This window comes from Augochlora pura, chromosome 7, assembly GCF_028453695.1.
Source record: "Augochlora pura isolate Apur16 chromosome 7, APUR_v2.2.1, whole genome shotgun sequence".
NCBI classification, from domain to species: domain Eukaryota; kingdom Metazoa; phylum Arthropoda; class Insecta; order Hymenoptera; family Halictidae; genus Augochlora; species Augochlora pura.
This window is the reverse complement of record NC_135778.1, coordinates 38,479,643-38,502,548: the sequence shown is the minus strand read 5'-3', so window position 1 is coordinate 38,502,548 and position 22,906 is coordinate 38,479,643. Positions and strand designations below refer to the sequence as shown.

Genomic DNA, 22,906 nt, shown 5'->3' with positions numbered 1-22,906 from the left:
TCTTCTACCTGCATTTAACACCATACCGACCTATTAATCGACTTTCTCCTCCGACTGATAGCCTATTAATCGCTTATCATAATGACCAATAATTTCAGATCAATTCAGATCAACAAATTCAGAATATTATAAACGTCTTGGATTGTACTGCCGTAAGCTTCAATGTCACTACATAATTTTCTAAATATTACACTAAGAAATGTACACTAATAAATATACATTAATAAATATATTACACTACTATATAAAATAAATCAAATCAAAATGAAAAAAAAACCAATGTCACTATATAATTTTCTAAATATTACACCAATAAATATACACTAATAAATATATTACACTACTATATAAAACAAATCAAATCGAAATAGAAACGAAAGTTTGACACCAAGCTAAATTTTTACGACCGACCGGTAAACTGTTAATCCACTTAAATAATACCTCGTCGACCGAACTCGAGACGCAAACTGCCGATAAAAAAAGAGTCCAAGCAGGAGGAAAATTGCGATAAAATGTGGCACTTACGCAAATCTCGCGCCGAAGCGGCGGCGAAAATTGTCGCGAGCACCGCCATGGTCACCGTGGTCCGCTCCATGGTTCCTGCCTCGGCTGCTGAGAACGGAAGAACGAGTGGTCCAAGAGTCGGATCGTCGATAATCGGCGGCTGATGCGACGATCGTGAGGAACGTTGCCGGGTGTTGTTTTTTTTTTGTTGTCGTCGCCGACGGATGATGGCTAGTGTGGAAGTGGATATGCAGACGGCCAGCCCCAAGTCCTTATAGTTGTTCCTTGCATCCCCTCTCTGGCCGTTCTGCTGTCATTGTTGTCCGACGAAGTTACCTGCCTCTCCGGAGCCGACCAGATCTCGGCGCGTACCGGGTCCGATCTTGAATTCTGTGCGTGTGATCGTTGCCGACGCTGACATATGCCGTATACGATGACGTCTCAATGGTCGCTCGGTGTCTCTATGTGTGTTAGAACGTATTCGTGCGCGCGCGCGTTGTCGCGCAACCAGACGGATCTGTCCAGGTATTTCCACGGGTCCACGGGGAACCGTTTCCCACTTCCGTAATCGACGGTCCGATGACTCTTTTCGGCGAGGCAGCAACAACAGGATTTTTTATTTTCTCATCAAGCTGGCAAACACGCTCCACGCCTGTGTTTGTCCATGAAAATGAAATTAACGGCGGAACAAGCCGGCAAAGCGTAGGGGAACCGTGAATAATTTCGTCGAGTAGGTCCGAGGAGCTTGACTGGGGATCTTCGGACGGCGGAACGGGTGGACCTTGAGTTCCTCGATACGAGGATTCTTGAAAAACCGCATGAAATATAACTTCGTGGACGCCGCGCGACGCCGTCGGACGCTTCCTGTCCTCTGCTCGCCGTCACCTGGAATTCTAAGGTCGGGTCTTTCGCGGTCGGCTCTTACGATTTTATGCGTTTACTGTTGGAAAGAAATAGGTTAAAGATAATTCATAACAGTGTAAGCTTTGGAAGAAATCTAACGCGCGACTTAGCCCTAAATGTCACGTGCTCTAGAGAAGACTATATTTATTTAGACCTTTCACCGTTTTTATTACAACGCGCGCGTTGAAGAAATTAAATTCAGAAATTTATTTAACCATTTTCTATGAACCGGAATTTATAATTTTAATAAATACGAAGCGGAAAATGCGGAAGTATTTTAACCGACTCCCTAAGCTTAGTGTTAGTATATTATTGACCAGCAATTGACAAATTACCAATTTACCAAATTCTCATACTGTTTTCAACGTTCTAAAGCTACTAATAAAAATCAATTTTTATTTGCCTTTTATTCCTTAAAATGAAACCAAGGAACTGAAATTTCATATACTTGAGAAGTTTAATTTAATGAGAAGGATTTTTATGTATTTAGCAACAATTTTTACAATTAGGTATTCTATTCGTATTATTGTTGATTAGGAGAAATAAGTATATGTTTTATTTCGTCCGATATTTCGTATTGTACAATTTACCGAATTATTAACTATAGCAAATATATAAATAATATACTTTAACTATAGCAAAGCACAGATCGCAGGGGGCTTTTTATTCAAAATCTGCCACTTTGACGTCTTCGGTAAGAGCAGCATTGGTTACCAACTGTTCGAGCGAGACAACCATGTCGGACGATAAGAACGTAAAAACGAAGGTTATGTTAAGGTTACAAGTTAACGGTACAGCCGTAAAATGCCCTTGGCAAGGGAACCACCGTTAACAATTTTGACAGCGCGGACGATACGTGCGACGAATCGTTACAATTCGAACGAAATCCACGGAGCAGCAAGATGGCGGCCGCCGGATGCTCGTCGCTGAAAAAAAATGCCATCTGTTATTCCGACAGCGTGTATACGTCTTTCCAGCAATGACTAACTTGATTTCTGTTTTATATTATTTATTTTCGGTGGAAACGACGCTGTGCGTACGAAAAGCCAGGCGACGACGATTCATTGTGGTGGTTTCGTGTGACACACAAAGGACAGGGTCACTATGGGCCGTTAAATCACTATGGGACGCCAGTGTATTGTCGACGAAATTACATAAAAACGTGTCTTGATGATTTTATCAGATTTTAATTAATTCAAAGTGATTTGTTCTTTGTTGTCGTTTTAGTCGGGAATCCTTGACACATTTTCTTAATATTTCCTTGTCAAATTCTCGATCCTAGAAAGGTATAAATATCTAATGCAACAGTAGTAATTGTTTACCAATTTTTACTTTGTAAATATTCTTATTTCAAAGCAAATTATTCTGAATTTCCAAGTATCTTTTTACTATGATGTATTATAGTTGGGTGGTGGTATAATTAGTATAATAGTATGATTTGTAATATAGTATGGTATAATATAGTACAGTATAGTATGCAGCATAGTATACAGTATACTATAGTTAGTACAATACTATATAATATCTAACACAGTGCATAGTATACTATAATTAGTATACTACAGTATAGTATGTAGCATAGTATATAGCATACTACAATTACTATAGTACAGTATAGCATGTAACATATTATTATTTTATACAGTATAGTATAAGGTATATATTTATAATACACATCATATAATATACTATAATATATTACAGAATAATATGGTGCAAAGTATAATAAGGTTACCCTATAGTATATGCCATAGTATAGGCAAGGTTATAGTACTTCGTACTAATTTCGTATGAAAGACCTTGTTCCACATCGCTGGTGTCAAGAATATTAGAAAGAAATCGTTTGTGGTCTGCGAGGATGCAGTATTAGTCCAAGAACAAAGAGTCGAGGCTTGTAACGAACCAATGAGAAGATTTACTTCCATTTGCGAGTCCAATAACACCTGTGGAGATCTTTTCTTCTCTTTTCTTTTCTTTCCTTATACAACTGTACATAGTATACTTATCCTCGAAATCATCAATGCGCAAAGTTCTCTCTTAAACGAAACATTTTTGTTTCCACTGCACGATCTTTTGCGCCAACGAATTAATTTTTAATTCACATTCACTCCGACGAACGGAGTGTCGCGACATGGAAATAATTTCCATTAACAAATTCAGAGAAACATAACAGTTTTCCTTATTCAATGTTTTCCTTGTATTTAATGTTTCGTATCGAAATCGTCGGGATTTTTAAAGAATCTGTTGAATTAATTAATTAATTATTAGATGTCATTTGTTCTTTTGTTATTATTTGTTCTATTGTTGCTATTTGTTCCGTGCGATGCGTATAGTCACGTGAAAGGAACAAAGTAATATTTATTAGTAATATTTACACCGATGATGCGGTTCTCAAATTGAAAATTATGACCGGCGTTGATAATCATTTTGTTTGTTCATTGCGCAACGCCACGGGCAAAAAATTCACTTCTCCTTTTTTCATATAATATGTAAATACCGTGAATTTGAAGTGCGCGTATGTAAATCGTGGCCTATTACAGGCTGATTACTTTAATCGACCAGGTTATTGATTGACGAATTTGCATGACAAACTGTTGCTTCCGGGACGATTAATTGTTGGTTATCCGATTCCACTGTTCACCGTGCCAACTAATTTTCTCTCGATCGACCACTGATTACAAAAATACATATCGGCGACGGTTCCAGTATCAAATGATCGCTTACTCGTCGTTTCAACCAAATAGTTAATCAATTTCGCGAAGGAAGCCGCGCGTGACTATCGATCGAAGAAGTTCGCGGAAAACCCATGAAACGCGACCGTTCCAACGAATGATCAAGAGTGGCCGGGTTAGTGCTTCCGGGGACTCGTCAGGTTTGTCCATTTCATAATGACAGCCGTCACCTGTCGGGCCACGGGAGTCACAAAAGTGATCGGTGACATAATGTAATTATTATTACGCAAGATGGACGAAAGAGTGAAGCGAAGATCGACGATCGTCTGGGAGCCTCCTGTCGTGTTTCGCATTTTTCACGAACGAAAATTAACTACTTTGTAGTCGCGATGAATCATACGTAGCGTATTTGCGTACGCTACCACGGTTCCTGCAAGCCATTACTACATAGAGCTGCGGAAAAATCATAAATATGAAGTAGCAAATAGAATATAAATCGGCGTTACCCGTATTTCGAGAAACGAGTCTGAAAGTCTGAGTTAGTTTGAACGAAATCAACGCGTGAAGCTTAATTGACTCAACCACTTAGTTATATTAAGTGGATAATAAAATGGAAAAATGAGCGATTCGCTTTGAGACGATGCGCACTGCCGAGTGCATAGTCTAACAGGTAGCACGTTGCAACAATTTATCTCTTCTCAGTACTTTAGATCCGAAGGGTTCGACGCGCCTACGCGTATTTATTTTTGCCGCGCGAGTACTATAATTCTTCAGGAAAATTGCGATGCTCGAATAAAATTCTACGCGAACGGATATAATTCTAACGCGTTGGAAATCGATTTTTCGTTATTTTCCTTATAATACGACGCTGACGCGCGCTGATTTAGGTGCGACGGTGAATTATTTGCAGTTTAATATTTTCTATATTCGCATCTAGGTTTAAATAGTAAATAGTACTTTCTCATGACTTAAACATTTACCGAAATTTCCAAATAGTTAATCATTTAAGCATTAAATGAACTAGTATTTTTAAAATATCATTTACTTACTTAAATATTTCAATATTCACTATTTCATATCAACTTATTTCAAATTTCTTGCTATCGTGCATTGATAAATACCTCAACGAAACCTTATTAATCTAACATAACATCCAATAAATATTAATATTGTGGATCAGGAGGTATCGGTGTACGAAAAAAAGAAAAGCCAGAGAAAATAAATTGCAAATTAAGATGCAAGAATTTTTATCGAAACAGCGGCAGCCATAAATATTCCATTTTCTTCTCCGAGCATACATATAATATATCTACAAGATTACAATTATTAGTTAATCGATATGTCGGATATTGATGATCGATAACGTCGAATTGTACAAATTATCGTCTAAGCATACAATCTGTTGCACTTAATCGAGGTTGAATCGAATTTAAGAGCGTCGTTCATACGATGATACAAATAAGTCACGTGTAAATTGAAGAACAAATATAAGAGAAGTTGTAAAAGACATTCTCGTTTCGCGAGCTATATTAAACGTTAAATAAGAAAATATCGAAACATGCCTACAACTCGTCGCATTCGTATTCTTCAATTAGTCAATCGAACCCTGTGAAAAGATCAATTCGAAAAATACCATGACAGAATAATAGACAGAGCGAGTGAACATAACCTACGGCGAGATACTAAATGCCGAAGGAAAATTGATTAGGTCTACCGGAAAATCTGTTCTCGAAAAGAAAGGAAAATAATGAATTTTGTATGCGCCTAATATCTATTGTAATAATAATAATAATAATATTGTAGCATAGTGATTTTATGTAATATATAATATTATAATATAGTAAATAATAATAATGCTATAATATTATTAGTACAGTAATTATCATGCCCTATTGCCAACGTGACGGCGATTTATTAATATAATTTTCGAGAAATAAATATCGCGAATAAAATCACATTGGCGTACATAATTTTCCGATAGACCTAAAATATACCTAAAAGGCAGTATAAAATATTAATTAAGAGTGTCCAATCCCTATTCTTTCAACAGTATTTCTCATCTTGAACCGTTCGAGTTCTAATCCGCGGCGAATACCTCGCGGTACCAGTTTTACCCTTAGCTTAGTGGCGAATTTTCTTATCCTCCTAACATTACATAACCTATGAACCCTTTATCACGTTCGCACCGACGACCGTCGCCGGGTCGACGCGAAACATATCGATGAGAATGGATGCGCGAGGGGTCCTCTTTCTCTCCCCCCACAAGAGCATCGCGACACCGGAACAATGAGCGCGAATTCGTCCATGACATCACCGACGCCACAAAAAAAGAAACGCTGCGGGATCTGTCGTTCCTTAATCGGTGATCCAGGCGTCGTACGGTACCTGCGCGAAGATCTTCTCGACGAAGGTCGTCATCACTTGGACCAGCTTCCGTCTGAGATCGGGCTTCATCTCTTTCAACAATTCCTGGCTGTTCGTGTTTATAAACAGGTTCAGTGCAGCAACTGTGAAAAGAAAAATAAGAGAACGAAAAATAAATGTCCGGCTCTACTGATGTAATCCGACGATTCGTAAATTCGTCCAACGCCGAACATCACCGACGTTATGCAGTCGCGAAGAGCTATATCTTATTAGTCGAATTATTCATAATATTCGGTTGCGATAAATTAACGTGACGACGATGTTTATCGGCGACACAATGCGGCGCTGGTTTTTCAAGTGGAAACTAACGTATTTGAATAATTTTCGGCATATTTTAAGGTGGGACCCTATTTATATAGTCGGCAAAAACCGTATTTTTTTTTGTCGTGGCGGCGACGTTGGATTAAAAGGAAGGAGAGATTGTGGAATTAGTTTTTTTCAGTGCTTACGTATTATGGAGTTGCTGTCGCGGACGTTCTCGACGCCCATTCGGATGTTTTGCACGCTGAAGTCCATCTTGAGCTGCTGCAGCCTCAAATAACGTCGTCCTTGGGCTATGAACGGCTTCGCTCTGATAAAGACTTTAGCCTTGACGCCCTCTGCAATAGTACGTGATAAAATTAGTTGGTGGTTGGCGCTTATTATAGTGGCAATTATTTCAAATTCGTGGGGAGTATCGATACTTGGAATATTCATATTTTTAGTATAATCATTGGAATATTATTATTGTAGTATAGTCATTAGAATATTACTATTTTAGTATAGTTACGAGAATAATATATATTCTAGTATATTTACTAGAATATTTATTAGAATATTAATATTCCAGGCTATTTACTAGAATATTTATTAGAATATTAATATTCTAGGCTATTTATTAGAATATTAATATTTTAGACTATTTGTTAGAATATTATTATTCTAGTATATTCATTGGAATATTCATTAGAATATTAATATCCTAGAATATTCATTAGAATATTAACATCCTAGAATATTCATTAGAATATTAACATCCTAGAATATTCATTAGAATATTAATATTCTCCAATATTTATTAGAATATTAATATCCTAGTACATTTAGTAGAATATTAATGCTTAGACTATTAATATTCTAATAATCCACTTCTATAATTAATATGTTTGTTAAACTTGAGAAATATACAGGGTAGTCTACGAAACTTGTGCACCTCCTACAAATTCCAAAAAATGCATTAAGAAAAAATACTTATTAAAGGAAATATGCATTTAATAAAAAATACAGTATTTCTCCACCAATAAAAAAATTGTGCTTCTTTAAACAATGCGACTTTGGTATTGAAAAATTTATTACCCGCTGCATATTTTTAAAGTAGCAGGAGGTGCACAAGTTGCATGGATCGCCTCCTATATATATTTTACAATAAATACTTGTATTCTATACAGCACTGTGTGCCCGTTCCAGCAGACGCGATAATAAAACGTGAAATCCTTCAAAAACAAATTTGCATTGCCGCGGCAGTGAAAGTCAACGCGTCGCTTTGCTGACTTTTACCAGGGCCTTTTCACCGTGCCCACGCTTCTCTATTACAAAGATTAACTACCGTTCAAATTGTAATCAGTTTTCGCGCGGCGCTCGAGCGCTCGCGGCGCCTTTCGAATCCCGGCTAATTTAATTTCGCGTTCGATCCAACCAAACGACTCTCATCGAGCCGCGTCATCGATAACTCTGAGGTGCCATTGAAAATTGTTATATCATTTCCAAAATATTTTGGACATTATTAAAATGCCTTCGTTTTAAGAGATTGTTGAAAGCGTAACAGTTTTACTAAGTATAAATTATCGTAAGTATAAATTATACTAAGTCATATAAAATAAAGCTGGTGAAAATCGCTATTTTGGATTTAAAATGTCTTCGAGTGCAAAGGTTTAATAGAAATCTCGATGACGAGACAGACTCAGGCAAGGGGTTAACGCTAATTGTAATTAGAAAAATTCTGCAGCGTTAGAATTATTCTTCTCTTACCGTACTCTCCCCAATAGTCGCCGGCGCCGCTTGCTTTCACCAGGATTAAGGTACCGCTCGATCTGTATTTAGCCGCGGCTCTGATCTTCGGAATGCTGAGCGCCAATTGCAATTGCACCTCGTCGTCCGACAGCCTGGCCCTTAAACCAGTTACACGCAACGTCGACACACCTTTCGCGGCGATGTCCTTGAACTGGGCTCTGTAGCCGTCCGAGCCGCCGCCTAGCGCGATGTGCAGCTCGTCTAGAACGATGGGCTCGACCTCTGTGTAACCCAGCTGCGGCAAACCTGCGAACACGAAGCAATGAAAACGTTCAATTAGTATCTCGAAATTTTTACTTCGATTTCAAATTATGGCAGCAAATATTAGAATATAAGTTTCTTCTTTTCTTTATGCGAAATCAATAGACGATATTTGTTGTTTAATTATTGATTTATTATTGATTTTATCGATTTTTATTGTATTGTTGTTTAATTATTGATTTTATTTATTTTTATTATACTATTGTTTAATTATTGATTTTATTGATTTCTATTATACTATTGTTTAATTATTGATCTATTATTGATTTTATTGACTTTTAATTATATGATTTATTGTGTTATATACTATCTTATTGAATAACAACATTTTAGGACTTTTTAGTTCTCGGGAACCTATCGTAGCTTCTCAATGACGCTGCATATACAGTGTGTGCCAAAAATAACTCGCGTTCAGTAACTAAGAGTTTCCTGACATCATTTCAAGCATCTTTTTTCTTTACAAAAATTTTCTCCAACGCATCAATAACGAGATATTAACGAAAAACGTTGACCAATGAGAGTCGAGTTTCACTGACTCGACGCGGCCGAGCCAACGAGCGGTCGTAGCCCAGCTTCGCTCATTATCTCAGCCGTCTCGCGTCGGCTGTACTCGCCGCTCATTGGTCAATTCCTTTCGTTAATAACTCGTTAACTATACTTCGGACAACATTTTCGTAAAGGAAAAAGTTGCACGAAATAACATCAGGAAATTGTCAGTAACCTCTAAAAATTGTTATTCTTCGTGGGCGTATAAATACGCTCGTTGGAGCGAAAGGGTTAATAGAAATGATTGACAGCCATGTTTAGCAAATCGTGCACGAAATGTTCGTCACGAGTCTGACTCGATATTATAGGGCAAAGGGTTAAATAAAATTTTGCACAAGCATCAAAATTGGTCGTATGCAATGTTAAGTGCTATAGTATCGTACGGGGAGAATCTTCGGCGAGATACGAAATTCAGCTTTCGACGGTCGCGCATGCACGTACGATGTTTTATTCAGCCGGCGTCAGACCGTTGAACCTATTCCGTCAGTCTGCAGCGACGAGCCAGCGAGGAATGTAGGACACTGGGTGACGACCATTCGAATACACCGTTATAACCTGCTTCCTTTGCCCGCGGACGTTCTTTTTCTTCGTTTTCAACCGGCAACACATGGGGGTCCCCGCGCGATCCACGATCATCTACTTTCGACTTCCGTATTTTTCTTTCGTCGAACAGGACGTTCCCGCTCGAATTCTACTTTTACAGGGAAAGATCGGGGCGGCGGGGGAGGGGGGGAGAGATCACTTGACCGTCGAAGCGTGAAAAAACGTAGACGACTGCGAGCAGCAGTCGCGTCACTTGCTTTCGTTGTTTTCTATCAGCGACGATTTGTTTAGTCTTGAAAAATTTGTTGGAGCTTGTTCGATGAACAATTAGAATATTAAACAAAGATTTAATTTTCATTGCTGTATGATTTCTTTCACAAGTTTGAGTAGCGCTTCGCGATTATTTCGTATTTATTTCGAGACCATTTTTATTTATTATATGTTATTATTAATTTTCATTCCTTGATTTTAACATTTTACTTGCTTTCTTCTTTTACTTTTAAAAATTTAGTTTTAACGTTAAATTTTCATGTCTATTTTAATTCTGTTTATTTTATTAATCGCGAAAGATATTTAATACTTAAAAAGTTATGTAATAATATTGAAGATTACGGTAGTGCGATATAACACGTTTATCTCAATGGTAGATAAAAAATGAATGGTTACTATGGCAACCGATTCACAGGCTACTGAACTCAACACCAATCCTCTCAAAATTAATATAAAAGTGACAGACGCGTATTGCTCTATTAGAACGACAAAACTGAATTAATCGATTGCTTTCGTCATTTTTATTACAGCGTATACTTGAAACTTTTATTCAGTAATTTCTGCAAGAGTCTCAGTAATTCCAATTATTTTCTAATAGAAGAACAGATCATTTTGACTGGGTTAGTTATGTTAAAGAGACATTATTTAGGATTTTTAAAATAAAAATTTTGGAATCGTTGCAGGAAAAATAACGAAATGTAATTAAGAAGACAAAGATGTCACTGCCTAGCAACCTTGCAATTATTATATCGAAAATAATTAAAAATCGGTAAAAACATACTGGAACTAGACTTTTTAACCCTTTATAGTCAAAGCCATTTCGACTAGAAATCCAAACTATTTGTTATAGGCTTATAGTATTATTATACACATTCTATATTATTTACACATTACGGAATTGCATTTTGTGACTCGTGCACCAGTTGCACCAGTACAAGTAACATTAATAACAATAATTTCGAGCCACGGCACGATCGTTGGCAACGCCTTAGAGTCGCCGTTCGCAAAGGGGTTAAACAGCGACGAACGATAGACGCTTACCGTGACGGAAATGTTCGGTGAGGGCGTTCGCCGATCTCGCTAGACAGCTCTCGAGATTGTGGTCCCTCCTTGAGCACGGCTCCAAAAACTCCAGGCCCTTGTACTTGCCGACCGCTTCGGCACCGATCAGCAACGCACACGCGCACAAGAACAGGCTAGACCAGGTCATTCTGTGTATCGCGATCGCTTGGGCTCCTTTCTTCTTCTTCTTCTTCTTCTTCTTCTCTGTGTCGTCGTCTCTCTGTATGTCTTCTCTCTGTGTCCTCGGCGTGGCCGCGCGACTCGATCGAATTTCTTCGCGTGGAATGACCGACCGGCAGGGATGCGTCAGGCCTTATAACACCTTGACATTGCCCCCCGCTATGCCTTCGGGGCTCGGAACACGAAGAAAAAGGAACGGGCAGAGGCAAGTGTACCCGGCCCCCGTGGATTGTACCAGCGTCCGCCAGTGCCTACAAGACCAGACGCTACTCGCCTTGAATCTCTATTGTTCTATTTGGAATTTACGTTAATGGGAGCTCGGTTGGAAGAGTCTACCCTTCGGAGGCGAATGACGGACATTCTTCGTAGAAATGGAACCGAGATCGTTTATCATTTTATTTAGCGATTTTAATCATTATTTGTTTAATACAATTTATCATTTTAATATTATGTTATTGACCTTCAGAATAGGATGACTGACATTCTTGGTAAAAATTTAATAGAGATTGTTTGTAATTTTATTTAGCAATTTTAATAATTATTTTTTTAATATAATTTAGCATTTTAATATTATTTTCTTCAGAATAACATAAGATAATATCAAATATAAAAAAATAAATATAGTCCAATATACAAATATTCGCGTTTTTCTTTATCACCTTGCAAGGTCAATTTACAAAGTTTGTCACAAGAGAAAATATTTACCTTTGAAGAACCCAATTTTTCGTACCATAACATTATGCAATATGGATGATATCAAATATAAAAAAATGAATGGTTACTGCCAATACACAAATAGCGTTTTTTTTTTTTATCACCTTGCAAGGTCTATTTACAAAGTTACATAGACTAGTACCCTTCGGTAATATCCGCGTGAAAAAATAATGTATTCAATGAGGTCATCGAACTTCTGAAACAGCCTACCGCGGATTCAGAGTTCAATAAGCACAAGGAAATAAAATATGAGTAAGCTTTAGGTAAATAAAACGCGACGAAAAAAAATCGTCGGTTTTTACATATGCATGAGAATAACTCGTGAAAGAACGTGGAAGCACGTTTGTCGCGTCGTTTCGTGTGTTCTGTTCCTCTTCCCCGTTTTATGGTTTATGATTCGTTTGCTTACCTCTCGAAGTGTTCGTTTAAACTTAGCTTGAATGACGTGAACAATTGAAATGATTATTGCACTGGTTACTAGAGGGCTGTGCAGAATTGCGATTCTATTAATTTACTTACTCTGTTTTCCTGTCATAATTAATGATACCATAATCAATGAAATTTCTTGTTATAATCAATGACACCATAATCAATGAAATTTCCTATTATAATTAATGGTACCATAATCAATGATGTTTCCTATTATAATTAATGGTACCATAATCAATGAAATTTACTATTATAATTAATGGTACCATAATCAATGATATTTCCTATCATAATCAATGACACCATAATCAATTAAATTTGCTATCATAACTAATGATACCATAATCAATGAAACTTCATGTCATAATTAATGACACCATAATCAATGATGTTTCCCATTATAATCAATGACACCATAATCAATAAAATTTCCTATTACAATAATTGTACCATAATCAATAAAATTTCCTATTATAATAATTGTACCATAATCAATGAAATTTCCTATCATAACAACACTGAACACTACGTTATTCCTAATCTAGGCCAAGACTATAATATACAGCTTATTGACATCGGTGTAATGATACGATCGCTGGAAAATTATTCGCCGTCGCCGTTGTATATAGTTCGTTGCTCGATAATAGGTTTCGTTTAGGCCTGTTCCGTGCCGTTTCGATCGCAAAAGAAAGTCGCGCGGACGGTTCGACTTTGGGAAAGCGCTGGCCGCGAAAAATAATCAACGGGCATCGTATTCTACGTCGGCTTGATGTAATCCGTTTAGAAGCCGCAGAAAGACCGGGGGAGAAAAAAAAAAGAAATTTATTGCCGTAGTTCGCGCGACGGGTTCGTCGTGTAAGTACCTCGACCGTGTGTATTCCAGCTCTTTCGGCTTTCTAACGAAATGACAAGAACGCCGGTGCCCACTGACCTCTATAAAGATCTTGAGAATTATCCGAAGTACGGCCGACCGGAAAGTTTCTACTTTGGACGCCGAATGAAATCGGTTTTCAAGCGTTCGGACTACTACGGTGTCGTGAATAATTATCGGTTGGAAGGGACTGTCACACTTTTGGCGATATTGAAACGAGAATTTCACGATATATTGTGCGATATAAATATAGAAGTAATAAGATATAAATGTAAAAATAATAAATATAGAAAAAATAAGATATAAATGTAAAAATAATAAATATAGAAAAAATAAGATATAAATATGGTATAAATATAGAAAAAATAAATAATAACATAGAAATAATAAATAAAATTTTAATATGGGAAGAATAGTTCTATATTCCTATTTTCTATTATTTTTGATATAGAAATATCAAATATATGACAATTTATTAATTTTTTCATTAATATACAGATTTCTATTCTATATTATTTCTAATATAATAATATTTCTAATATAAAAATATATAAATATAGATAAAGCATAACCTATAATTATTCACAGCACTGTTGACAACCATTTTTAATTCAGCCACGCCATATATTTAAACTAAAAGCTAACAAAACGCGCTATTTCTATATTTCTATATTCTAAATAATATGAACAAAGTAAAAATAACAGAAAAAACCAACCTGTCCATGAATACCTTCAAAAATCCCTTTATGTTTTCTAATAAAATTAAAAACCACCCCAAATCAGATTTTAATGGAATTATTGCATTTTAAAAGGTGTACGAATACTCGAATAACTCCCTGCAGGTATATATAGCAGTGTCATTGGTTCGTGTCGCGTCGGGCCTCGTAACACTCGATAATCAGCGATAAAAATTTGACACGGGTAGATCGAAAGTAAGCGGACGTCATAGGTGGACGTCAGAGAAGCGCGGCAGGGTTGGGAAAGAATGTTAAGCACCGTTAATGAGCACGGTGACTTGTGCCGATCACGGCCGATTTTGGTCGTGATCGAACGTCGCGACGGATATTGAACGGTTTAATGCTCCCATTGACACCGTGTTATACGTAAAACATTCGAGCAGAGAATACGTAAACTGTTTGGTAATACTTTATTCATTTGTTCCGCCGTGCAACGAAGGCCCGAGTACGATGCCAAGTGTCCTTCAAAAGGGGTATATTATCGCGAATGTTGGAAAAAGCTCGACTATTTTTATACTATCTTGAAGAACATAGATTCGAAAATACAACTACGAAACCGTAAATTCAAAGTGCTAAAATTAACAAAGCTATAGTTATAATTCTATCGCAAAAGAATTCGAAAGGACGTCCTCTTAAATGTTATGCAATCTGAAGGAATAAATATATCGTCGATAATCCGAATTGTTATTACAAAATTCAGGGGGTTATAGATTAATGATTGCAAGTTTTAATAAATTTCTGCGGAAGGATTAGCCTGGAGAAAATATTTATTTTTCACATCAATTCCACTTACACAGATCTCTACTATATATAATGGTAAATTTAATATAATAATATATATATATAAATAATATATATATATTTGTAATATTGGTGGCAGAGGAGATCCGTTCTCCAAGTAATTAACACAGCATGCGCGATCAATGGTACTTGATCAACATGTGTAATCGGTTTCGACGGGGCTCGTTCGACCGCCGTCGGATTCGCTAAATTAGAAGCAACAATGCCTGAACAAAGGGTCTCGCTCGTTTATGTAAGAGCGGTTCGGACTGTCGCTATAAATCTCTTCGATCGATAAGAGCCCGTTCGTAGATGCACCGATGGCTGATACACCTTGCTCGTACACCATGAGAATGCGAGGTCAGAGACCGTTGCGTTTCTCAAGGCGAGCAGCTATCTCGGGGAGAAGAAGAAATCATCCTGTTCTCCTTTGGTTTCGGTATACCGATTGTCTCTAGCTAAATGTTATGCAAAACAAATGCCATTGCCGGTAAGAATCGAATATAAAGCAGACGTTCTTTTTACATTCTCTATAAAAAAAAAGAAAAGAAAATCTCGAGACTCTTAAATGTCACGAGAATAATATCGTCTCTATGCACGGAACGTTTTAAATCATTGTGGATTTTCTGCATAGTAATTTACGCTATTTTTGAAATCTTTTGTTGATATAATTTTGTTTGTCTCATTTGCTAAATTATAAGAATATTGCAACTGACTATATATATCCCATAATATATTATAGTATGTAATATATTGTATATTCCATAATATATTATAATATGTAATATATTGTATATTACATAATATATTATAATATAAAATATATATTCTTTTATGTCCAGCAAAGTGATATAGTTTTAGTTTTTAAATGATATCAAAACGTATTCTGCGCATACAAAATCATATGTATTATATATAATTGATAAAATATAGTACATGTATAGAATATATATTTACTATAATATACGTTTTCGATGGGTGACTAAAAAAGTGTATATTGGCCAGAAAATATAAACCATTGTTTCAACATAATGAAAACAATTTCTAATTGGATCATGATGTATACATTTTTTAAATTATGTAACATATAATAATATATTTTGTAAATTAGTGAAAGCAGTAGATAAAAATTGTTGTTTTTATCGAACAAGGTATACTCTATGTTGAGATACGTATATATTAAACATTTGATATTCTTTAAAAACTATCTCTTTGTCACTTTGCTCCTGTAAATAACATTAACATTATTAATCTATTAACGTTCTTAAATTATTTTCTACAGTGATCCGAGATATGAAATATTCCAAGTGGAAGACGCGGATTGAAATTCAGATATAAAAATAAAAATATATAAAAAGAATCGAAAGACCTTTTACGATACTTGATCGTAGCTAGTCAAGGTAATTGAAATATAGGGTGTAAAAATAGTAAGAATTTTTACGGTGCTTCCGAATTAAAAAAAGAAAACATGTGTACTATGGCAGAACTCCATTCCTATGTAGCTGTCGAGAGGACAAGTAGGTTCGCATAGTCAGATGATTCATAATAGTAGGAATCCGCCTCCCATCGCTATCTATGATCTTTTATTCATCCGATGGGAGTTCATTTATCATTAAACCCGCCTAGCGCTAACTAATATTGAGGTGTTCTGCTGTAACAAAGTGACAAGGCTGAATTATTTTGTAATTACAACATATGCTTGAACTCCGAGCATTGTTCAATCATTTACTATAAGTTCAATTATTTACTAACAATTTTAAAAGCAATAATGCAAGACTGATCGTCTGGATCAGTATGATAAATTTAGAGTTCAGTTCGCTTGGTAGAGCAATTTAGGATAATAGAGCTGATAACTATAGCGTTGCTGTGCTATTGTCTGTAACTTAGTTGCTGTGCCTTTGGTTTGCTTTTTAGCGTAATTTACTTCATATTTATCATATTATAGAATAAGACAAATTCTAGAACTCTGTTAAAGTTATGTCAATATTATATTATTATTTACTATAAAAGAATCGTTTGAACAGCAACAATGTAAGACTGAACATTTCGATCGATATAATAAATTTAGAGTTTTGTTCACCAAGCATAGCAATTTAACAGAGCTGATAACTATAGGATGATCAGTGCTTTTTCATTGTTTTTTAGCTTAATTAACTTCATATTTTCGAATAAGACATATTCTATACCTTTGTTAACCTCTCAGACACGACGCGCCATTATAGAGGCTTTCGCGGACGTTACATATTTTACTCAATTGTATTATTAAAGTAAACGATTAAAATGAAAGTATATAGTACAATACACTAAGAAAAGTATAATATATATATAGCTGATACTATATATAACTATTCCAAAAAAATTATAATTAAGAAAAATGGTAATTTAATTATGAAAAATTTCGTTCGCGTAAAATCCGTGCCTAAGAGGTTAGAAAACAAACGAAACAAAAGTATAGTAAAATGTATAGCACAGTAATCAGCGTAAACCGGCTACACTATCCTAGCTCATACAAATGGAGTTCACGCGAACGGAGTTCCGCTGTACAAGTTGACAAGATGGATGGTAACTATAGTTCGAAGTATGTATACTCTGTGGGAACGATGATTCCTTAACCTGAAACCGGGGCTTTTAACTTCCGCCCGGTTTTGGTTTGATGATCTTCTCGAAGGGGAAGTTGCGGAACGCGGTGCCGAATATTTCGGTGAACGCTGTCGAGACGAGATCGTTGATCAGTCGCCTGGTCATCACGAATCCCGGCTGCCAGGCGCCATTTATTATTTTGTCGAGGATGCTTTCCAGCATCTGTCGACCAGATAACAAGTGCGTGATGTGTAGCTTCAGGTCTCGTATCGTTTGCACGTCCACGTTTACTTGGATCTTTTGTCCTGGCGTCTTGGTGACGGTGGTGGTCTGCATGAGGTCATCTGAAATGAATATATATTGTGATGAAAATGATCGTTATAGGTTGGTGTTAAATAAGAAAATTAATAAATTGTTTGTCTTGTTAATTTAATATACTGTTTTATTTTTAACTGGGTGATCAAAATAATAATTATAGTTGAGGCTCTTTTATTCCACGATTTATTTGTTCAATATTCTAATATCAAAGAATTCTGTTTTAATTATAATTTATTAAAAAATAACAGATTTTCGGGAAAAATATTAAATATAATAGTTATTTTATTTTTTTATCGCTTTCAAAGTAATTTGAAGGTTAACTTTGTTTCTTCAAGCGGAGATCTATGTTTACCTTTAATTTATAGATCTTTGTTGTACTACTATTTTATTCTGCTAATATTTTAATAATTTTCTTTAGGTTAAATTGACAAGAACAATTGACTATTATTTTACTATAAAAACGGCGGTCATTTTGTTTTTAATTCTTCCTGCAAATTAACCTTCAAAACGATCGACGAAACAAAAATAAAAAAAGGTAACTTTTGTATTTAAATGATTAAATATTTACTTACAAAGGGCCAGAGTGAATTTTCCCTTATTTGTTACAGAGGTCCCAAATACGTTCGCATTGAAGTCGTAGGAACCCGATAGAAATTTCTCTGGGAAGCTTTGAGTATAAACAACCTGAAATAGAAAAAAAACATTTTAGGGGACTAAATAAAATTCCTAGTACATATTCTTTTACATTTATTCTTTCAAAAATAAATATTTAATTAAAATTCCGGCAGAGCAAAAATTAGTTAAAAGTCAACGATAATTAGGACAGTTTCCCAACTCGCATATGAGCAAACACGGTGTCTCCTTTGTCTGAACACCGAAACCCTATACTCTATTACCAGACATCTTACGCGGGTACAATTAACTCACTGACGCATCCAAGTGAAAGCTACTATTATGCGTATGCATACAGACGTTATAATGGAACGCTTAACTATAGCAGCGTCAAAATCTCTCAGCTACCCAAGGCCGACATCTCCGCCGAATTTAATTAAGACCAATAAAACTGGCACCTTCGAATAATTTTTTCAATTAATTTCGAAATTCTTCCACGATTTTACCGCCGATTTTACTCAATTTTACTTCATTACGAAATTCTTCCACAATTTTACCGCCGATTTAACTCAATTTTACTATACAATTTTTTCACTTAATTTCGAAATTCTTTCACGATTTTACCGCCGATTTTACTCAATTTTACTTAATTTCGAAATTCTTCCACAATTTTACCGCCGATTTTACTATTCAATTTTACTTAATTTCGAAATTCTTCCACAATTTCACCGCCGATTTTACTATTCAATTTTACTTAATTTCGAAATTCTTCAACAATTTTACCGCCGAATTTACTCAATTTTACTATTCAATTTTCATTAACACTTTATCGACCGATAACCTATAAATCGGAATTGTTACCTTGTAATGCGGCAGGTCGCTGACAAACTTCGTGACTTTGCTAGCCGACCATCCGCTCTCGGTGACGTTCCTCAGCGTCAAAGTAAAACCGAAATTCGGCATTCCCCGTTTCACCGAGATCTCTTTAGCGAAGAACGGATCGAAAGGCGCCACATTGTACGCGGGCAGCCCGGTCTTGAAGTACGGCCGGATCGCGTTCAATGCCTCGCGTATACACGCGTCGAAGCCTGGCACATTTGGATGGCAGTCTTTGAAGTGGTCCTCTGCAAGCGGAGAAAGTTCCTTTATTTTCATCTCAATGCGATCGTCGCGGAGCCACCCAAAATTATGTTACTTTCACTCCTGCGGTCATTTCAAGTCACTTTTTCCTTGGCGCGAACGGTGAATCGCGGCTTTGTTTACCAGTTATTGACGAAAAACGCTGGCCAATCGGAAGCGCGCTGACGCCGGGCGACTCGATGAATGAAATTGGAGTTCGACAGCTTGGTTTAGCGATAACAGAGCTTGTCTCTCATTGGTTAAAGTTTTTTGCTAATAATTCATGAACAATGGCGCGCATTGCATTTTTGTTAAGGAAAAAGTGACTTCAAATGATCTCAGGAACCTTTCCTGGAAATAGCATAATTTTGGTGACTAGATTTTTTTTTGTTATATTAGATTAATCTTATTATATTAAATTAATTTTATTATATTAGATTAATTTACTAGACAGTGACAAGGATTTTCAAAAATTGTAACTGATTAAAATGGTAAAAAATATTAATACTCCGAATGTATAGATTAATTTAATTATTAAATTATTATGTGCTATAAATGATTAAAGATGGCGGCAATTCAGTTTGCCATAATTTTCGATTAATAATACAAGAAATAAATCATTTCGTTGTTGGCTCGGATAAAAAGTTGGAAGGAAAGTTTTTTGCCTTTTCCTTGTCATTTCAATCAATTACAATATTTAGAAACAATTAAGAAGTTATTTGGTTTTAAATGGTGTACGAATACTTTGTACGCTAACTGTACGTTGTCGTTAAATTGGAATGGCCATATTTCAAGACATTTTAAGGAATAGCGGACAGATCGGGCTTGGAGCCGTTTCCAATGGAACGCGGGACAGGTTTCCTTTTAAGGTTATAAAACGTAACGTCCTAGTTTTATGCCATCAAGGTCGTAAATAAGCGATAGCAATTTTCCTGTACACGAACATTATAGAACACGCGGGTTAAGAAAACAGAACCCTGTAGCAACAATCGTAGACTTTGGAATTCCATTCGCGTTAACATTTGACTGCTTTGAAATTAATTTTTAAACAAATGAACGTTCGAAGTTTCAAAGATTCGCGTTCAACACTCCTTACTGAAAACAAATAGAAATTTCTCAGATATTTTCGATGATTTGACAAAATCTTTTGCAACATGGAGAAAATTCAATTTTTAGAATACAAATCTCAAACATAAATATAGAAAAATAAAAATACTATTATAAGGTAATATTCACATGTTTCAAGAAAAGTTTAACAACTTTATCAACTTTACTAAAAGTCTCCTAACTTCGTAAACTTTTATAAAATTTATTAACAATTTTCTATTACACAAAGAGAGAAAATATTTATAATCAATTTACTATATCAAAAATCTATTATTCCCGCCTCGTCACGCGCCATTTTGGCGACGAACGTAACGGAAGCACGCGTCGCGAAGAAAATGGGGAATTTCAACGACGAAATCGAGATTCGCATTAAATCGAGCAGATTTCGTCGATTCGATGTAAATTCCCGCGTAACATTCGGCGTCTCTGCTTTCCAGTTACTTCACAATGGCTTCGCGGCGTTCCGTGAGAATTTTCCGCTTGTATAATTTGCGCTGCGTCCTTCGCGCAATACTCTCCCCTGACGAACCATTGTGCCGTGAAACGCATAAACGACGCGCAAACTTTCATCGTCGTCTGGATACCAACATATAAATGCCAAATACTTGCAACGATCTTGCAAAATCGCATTAGAAAACGATGTGTCGTTGTTCGACACTAAAAGTCTTTATTAAAAATTGATTTGATTTGACTTGTAAAAGAACTCGAAGAAAATATTGTTGCATTGTTTAAAATTCATTAAAATCATAGTTCGTTAAATTATATACTATTATATATCTGATAAATATTTAATTTGTATCGAAATCTGCAGTATATTTAATACCTTCTATAAATTAATAACAATTTAGGGTCTCGCGCACATTCTTCTGTCTTCAATGTCTCCGGTTTCCCAAGTCATTTTTATTATAAATAATCATTAACATTCACTGACCGTTTCTAACCAGATCTCAGATATTTATACGATATTGTGTTTATCAATCGTAATAAACAGATGTTAAATAAAACTGCGTAAATTCGAGCAAAAATTTTAAGGACTCGACGAAGATGTAATTTCGAGCATAGATGCTTAAACATCCATAATCTAGTTATAAATAATAATACCGATTGTGGACCAGGTTGCAGAATATTAGAAAAACTTTGACATAAAATAGTGAACAATATTTGCATAAATAAATACTAGTTTCAGATACTGTTCTATCTAATACTTAATCAAGCTTTTAAGAAATAAAATACTACTTTCCATTCTATAGACTTAATTTGTTAACTTAACATCAGAGAATTCACCTTTCATCTGTTCAAAGCTCTATTCTTCGCAAGGCACGTCGCGACAACGCGTCGATCGAAAGGCTATTTCAACAGTATGGCAATCATTATCAGACATTGTTGCAATTTAGCAAGAAATCTGCGTTCAGCTCACCGAAATCAGCGGCCAAGGACGACGCAGCAAGGAGGGCCAGGACCACGAGGACACGGCGTATCGATCGCATCCTTGCGACCGTTGATGACACGGTGCACACGCGGGTCAACGCGGCACGTTGCGGAACACGAGGCGTAATTCCAGCAACCGGGTTCAGCACGGGAACGATGCTCACGCTTTCACTCTCTACGGCACATCTGAGAGAAGGGTTACCGCCGCGCCGCGTTCCTGCACCAAGATTTTTCGGCCGACCTTACATAACGACCCGGTGGTAAACACCTACACGGGGGACAGAAGCCGGGCGATCGCGCCCGAATCCTTTCGTTTCGCCTTCTAACGCGTCGACCGCCTCGCTGCTCCATTTTCCAACGCTGCACGCGATTCGGTACGCGCGTTTCCTGCCGCTTTGGAATTCGACCTCGACGCGTTCGAGAAGAAACGCTAGAATTCTAGAAACGAAGCGATACGCCGCCATTTTTAGGCGCGCGAATTGAGGGTAGGAAAACGCGACAACGGGCTCTGTTCTCTTTTTTCTTTTTTTTGTTTAAACTTCGCGCTTTGTTAAGGTGATTCCGGTTCTCAAGGTTGTTGCGATCATATCGAGGACGAAGTTTCGGGGAAGGGAATGGTATAAATGTGACGCATTGGTTTTAGGGAGCCGAGTTGTTCATGGACTCGATCTTACGCCGATTTATCGGGTTAGTTGGTCACGTTTGTCCATGGTAGAAGGATGCGCGACGGTTCTCCGGGTGCAACAGGTTGCCTCGAGCGGAAATCGAACGGCTGGCGCGGCGAGCTTTGGTTCGAG

The 22,906-nt window shown here is 36.5% G+C and overlaps 2 protein-coding genes across 2 annotated transcripts; both read right to left on the bottom strand.

Annotated features, from left to right (window-relative positions):
* Positions 1–6,434: 6,434 nt before the first annotated feature.
* On the bottom strand, positions 6,435–11,564 carry Jhbp2 (Juvenile hormone binding protein 2). The gene is given in 5 exon segments (XM_078187251.1): positions 6,435–6,586; positions 6,953–7,102; positions 8,511–8,798; positions 11,214–11,433; positions 11,496–11,564. Coding segments are annotated over 5 exon segments (879 nt in total).
* A 6,009-nt stretch (positions 11,565–17,573) lies between these two features.
* Jhbp16 (Juvenile hormone binding protein 16) lies at positions 17,574–22,168 on the bottom strand. Its single transcript, XM_078187254.1, has 4 exons — positions 22,099–22,168; positions 19,317–19,579; positions 18,416–18,527; positions 17,574–17,869 (listed from the first exon to the last, which is right to left on the bottom strand). The coding sequence occupies exons 1-4, from the start codon at positions 22,166–22,168 to the stop codon at positions 17,574–17,576; spliced, it is 741 nt and encodes a 246-aa protein (XP_078043380.1).
* Positions 22,169–22,906: the final 738 nt, after the last annotated feature.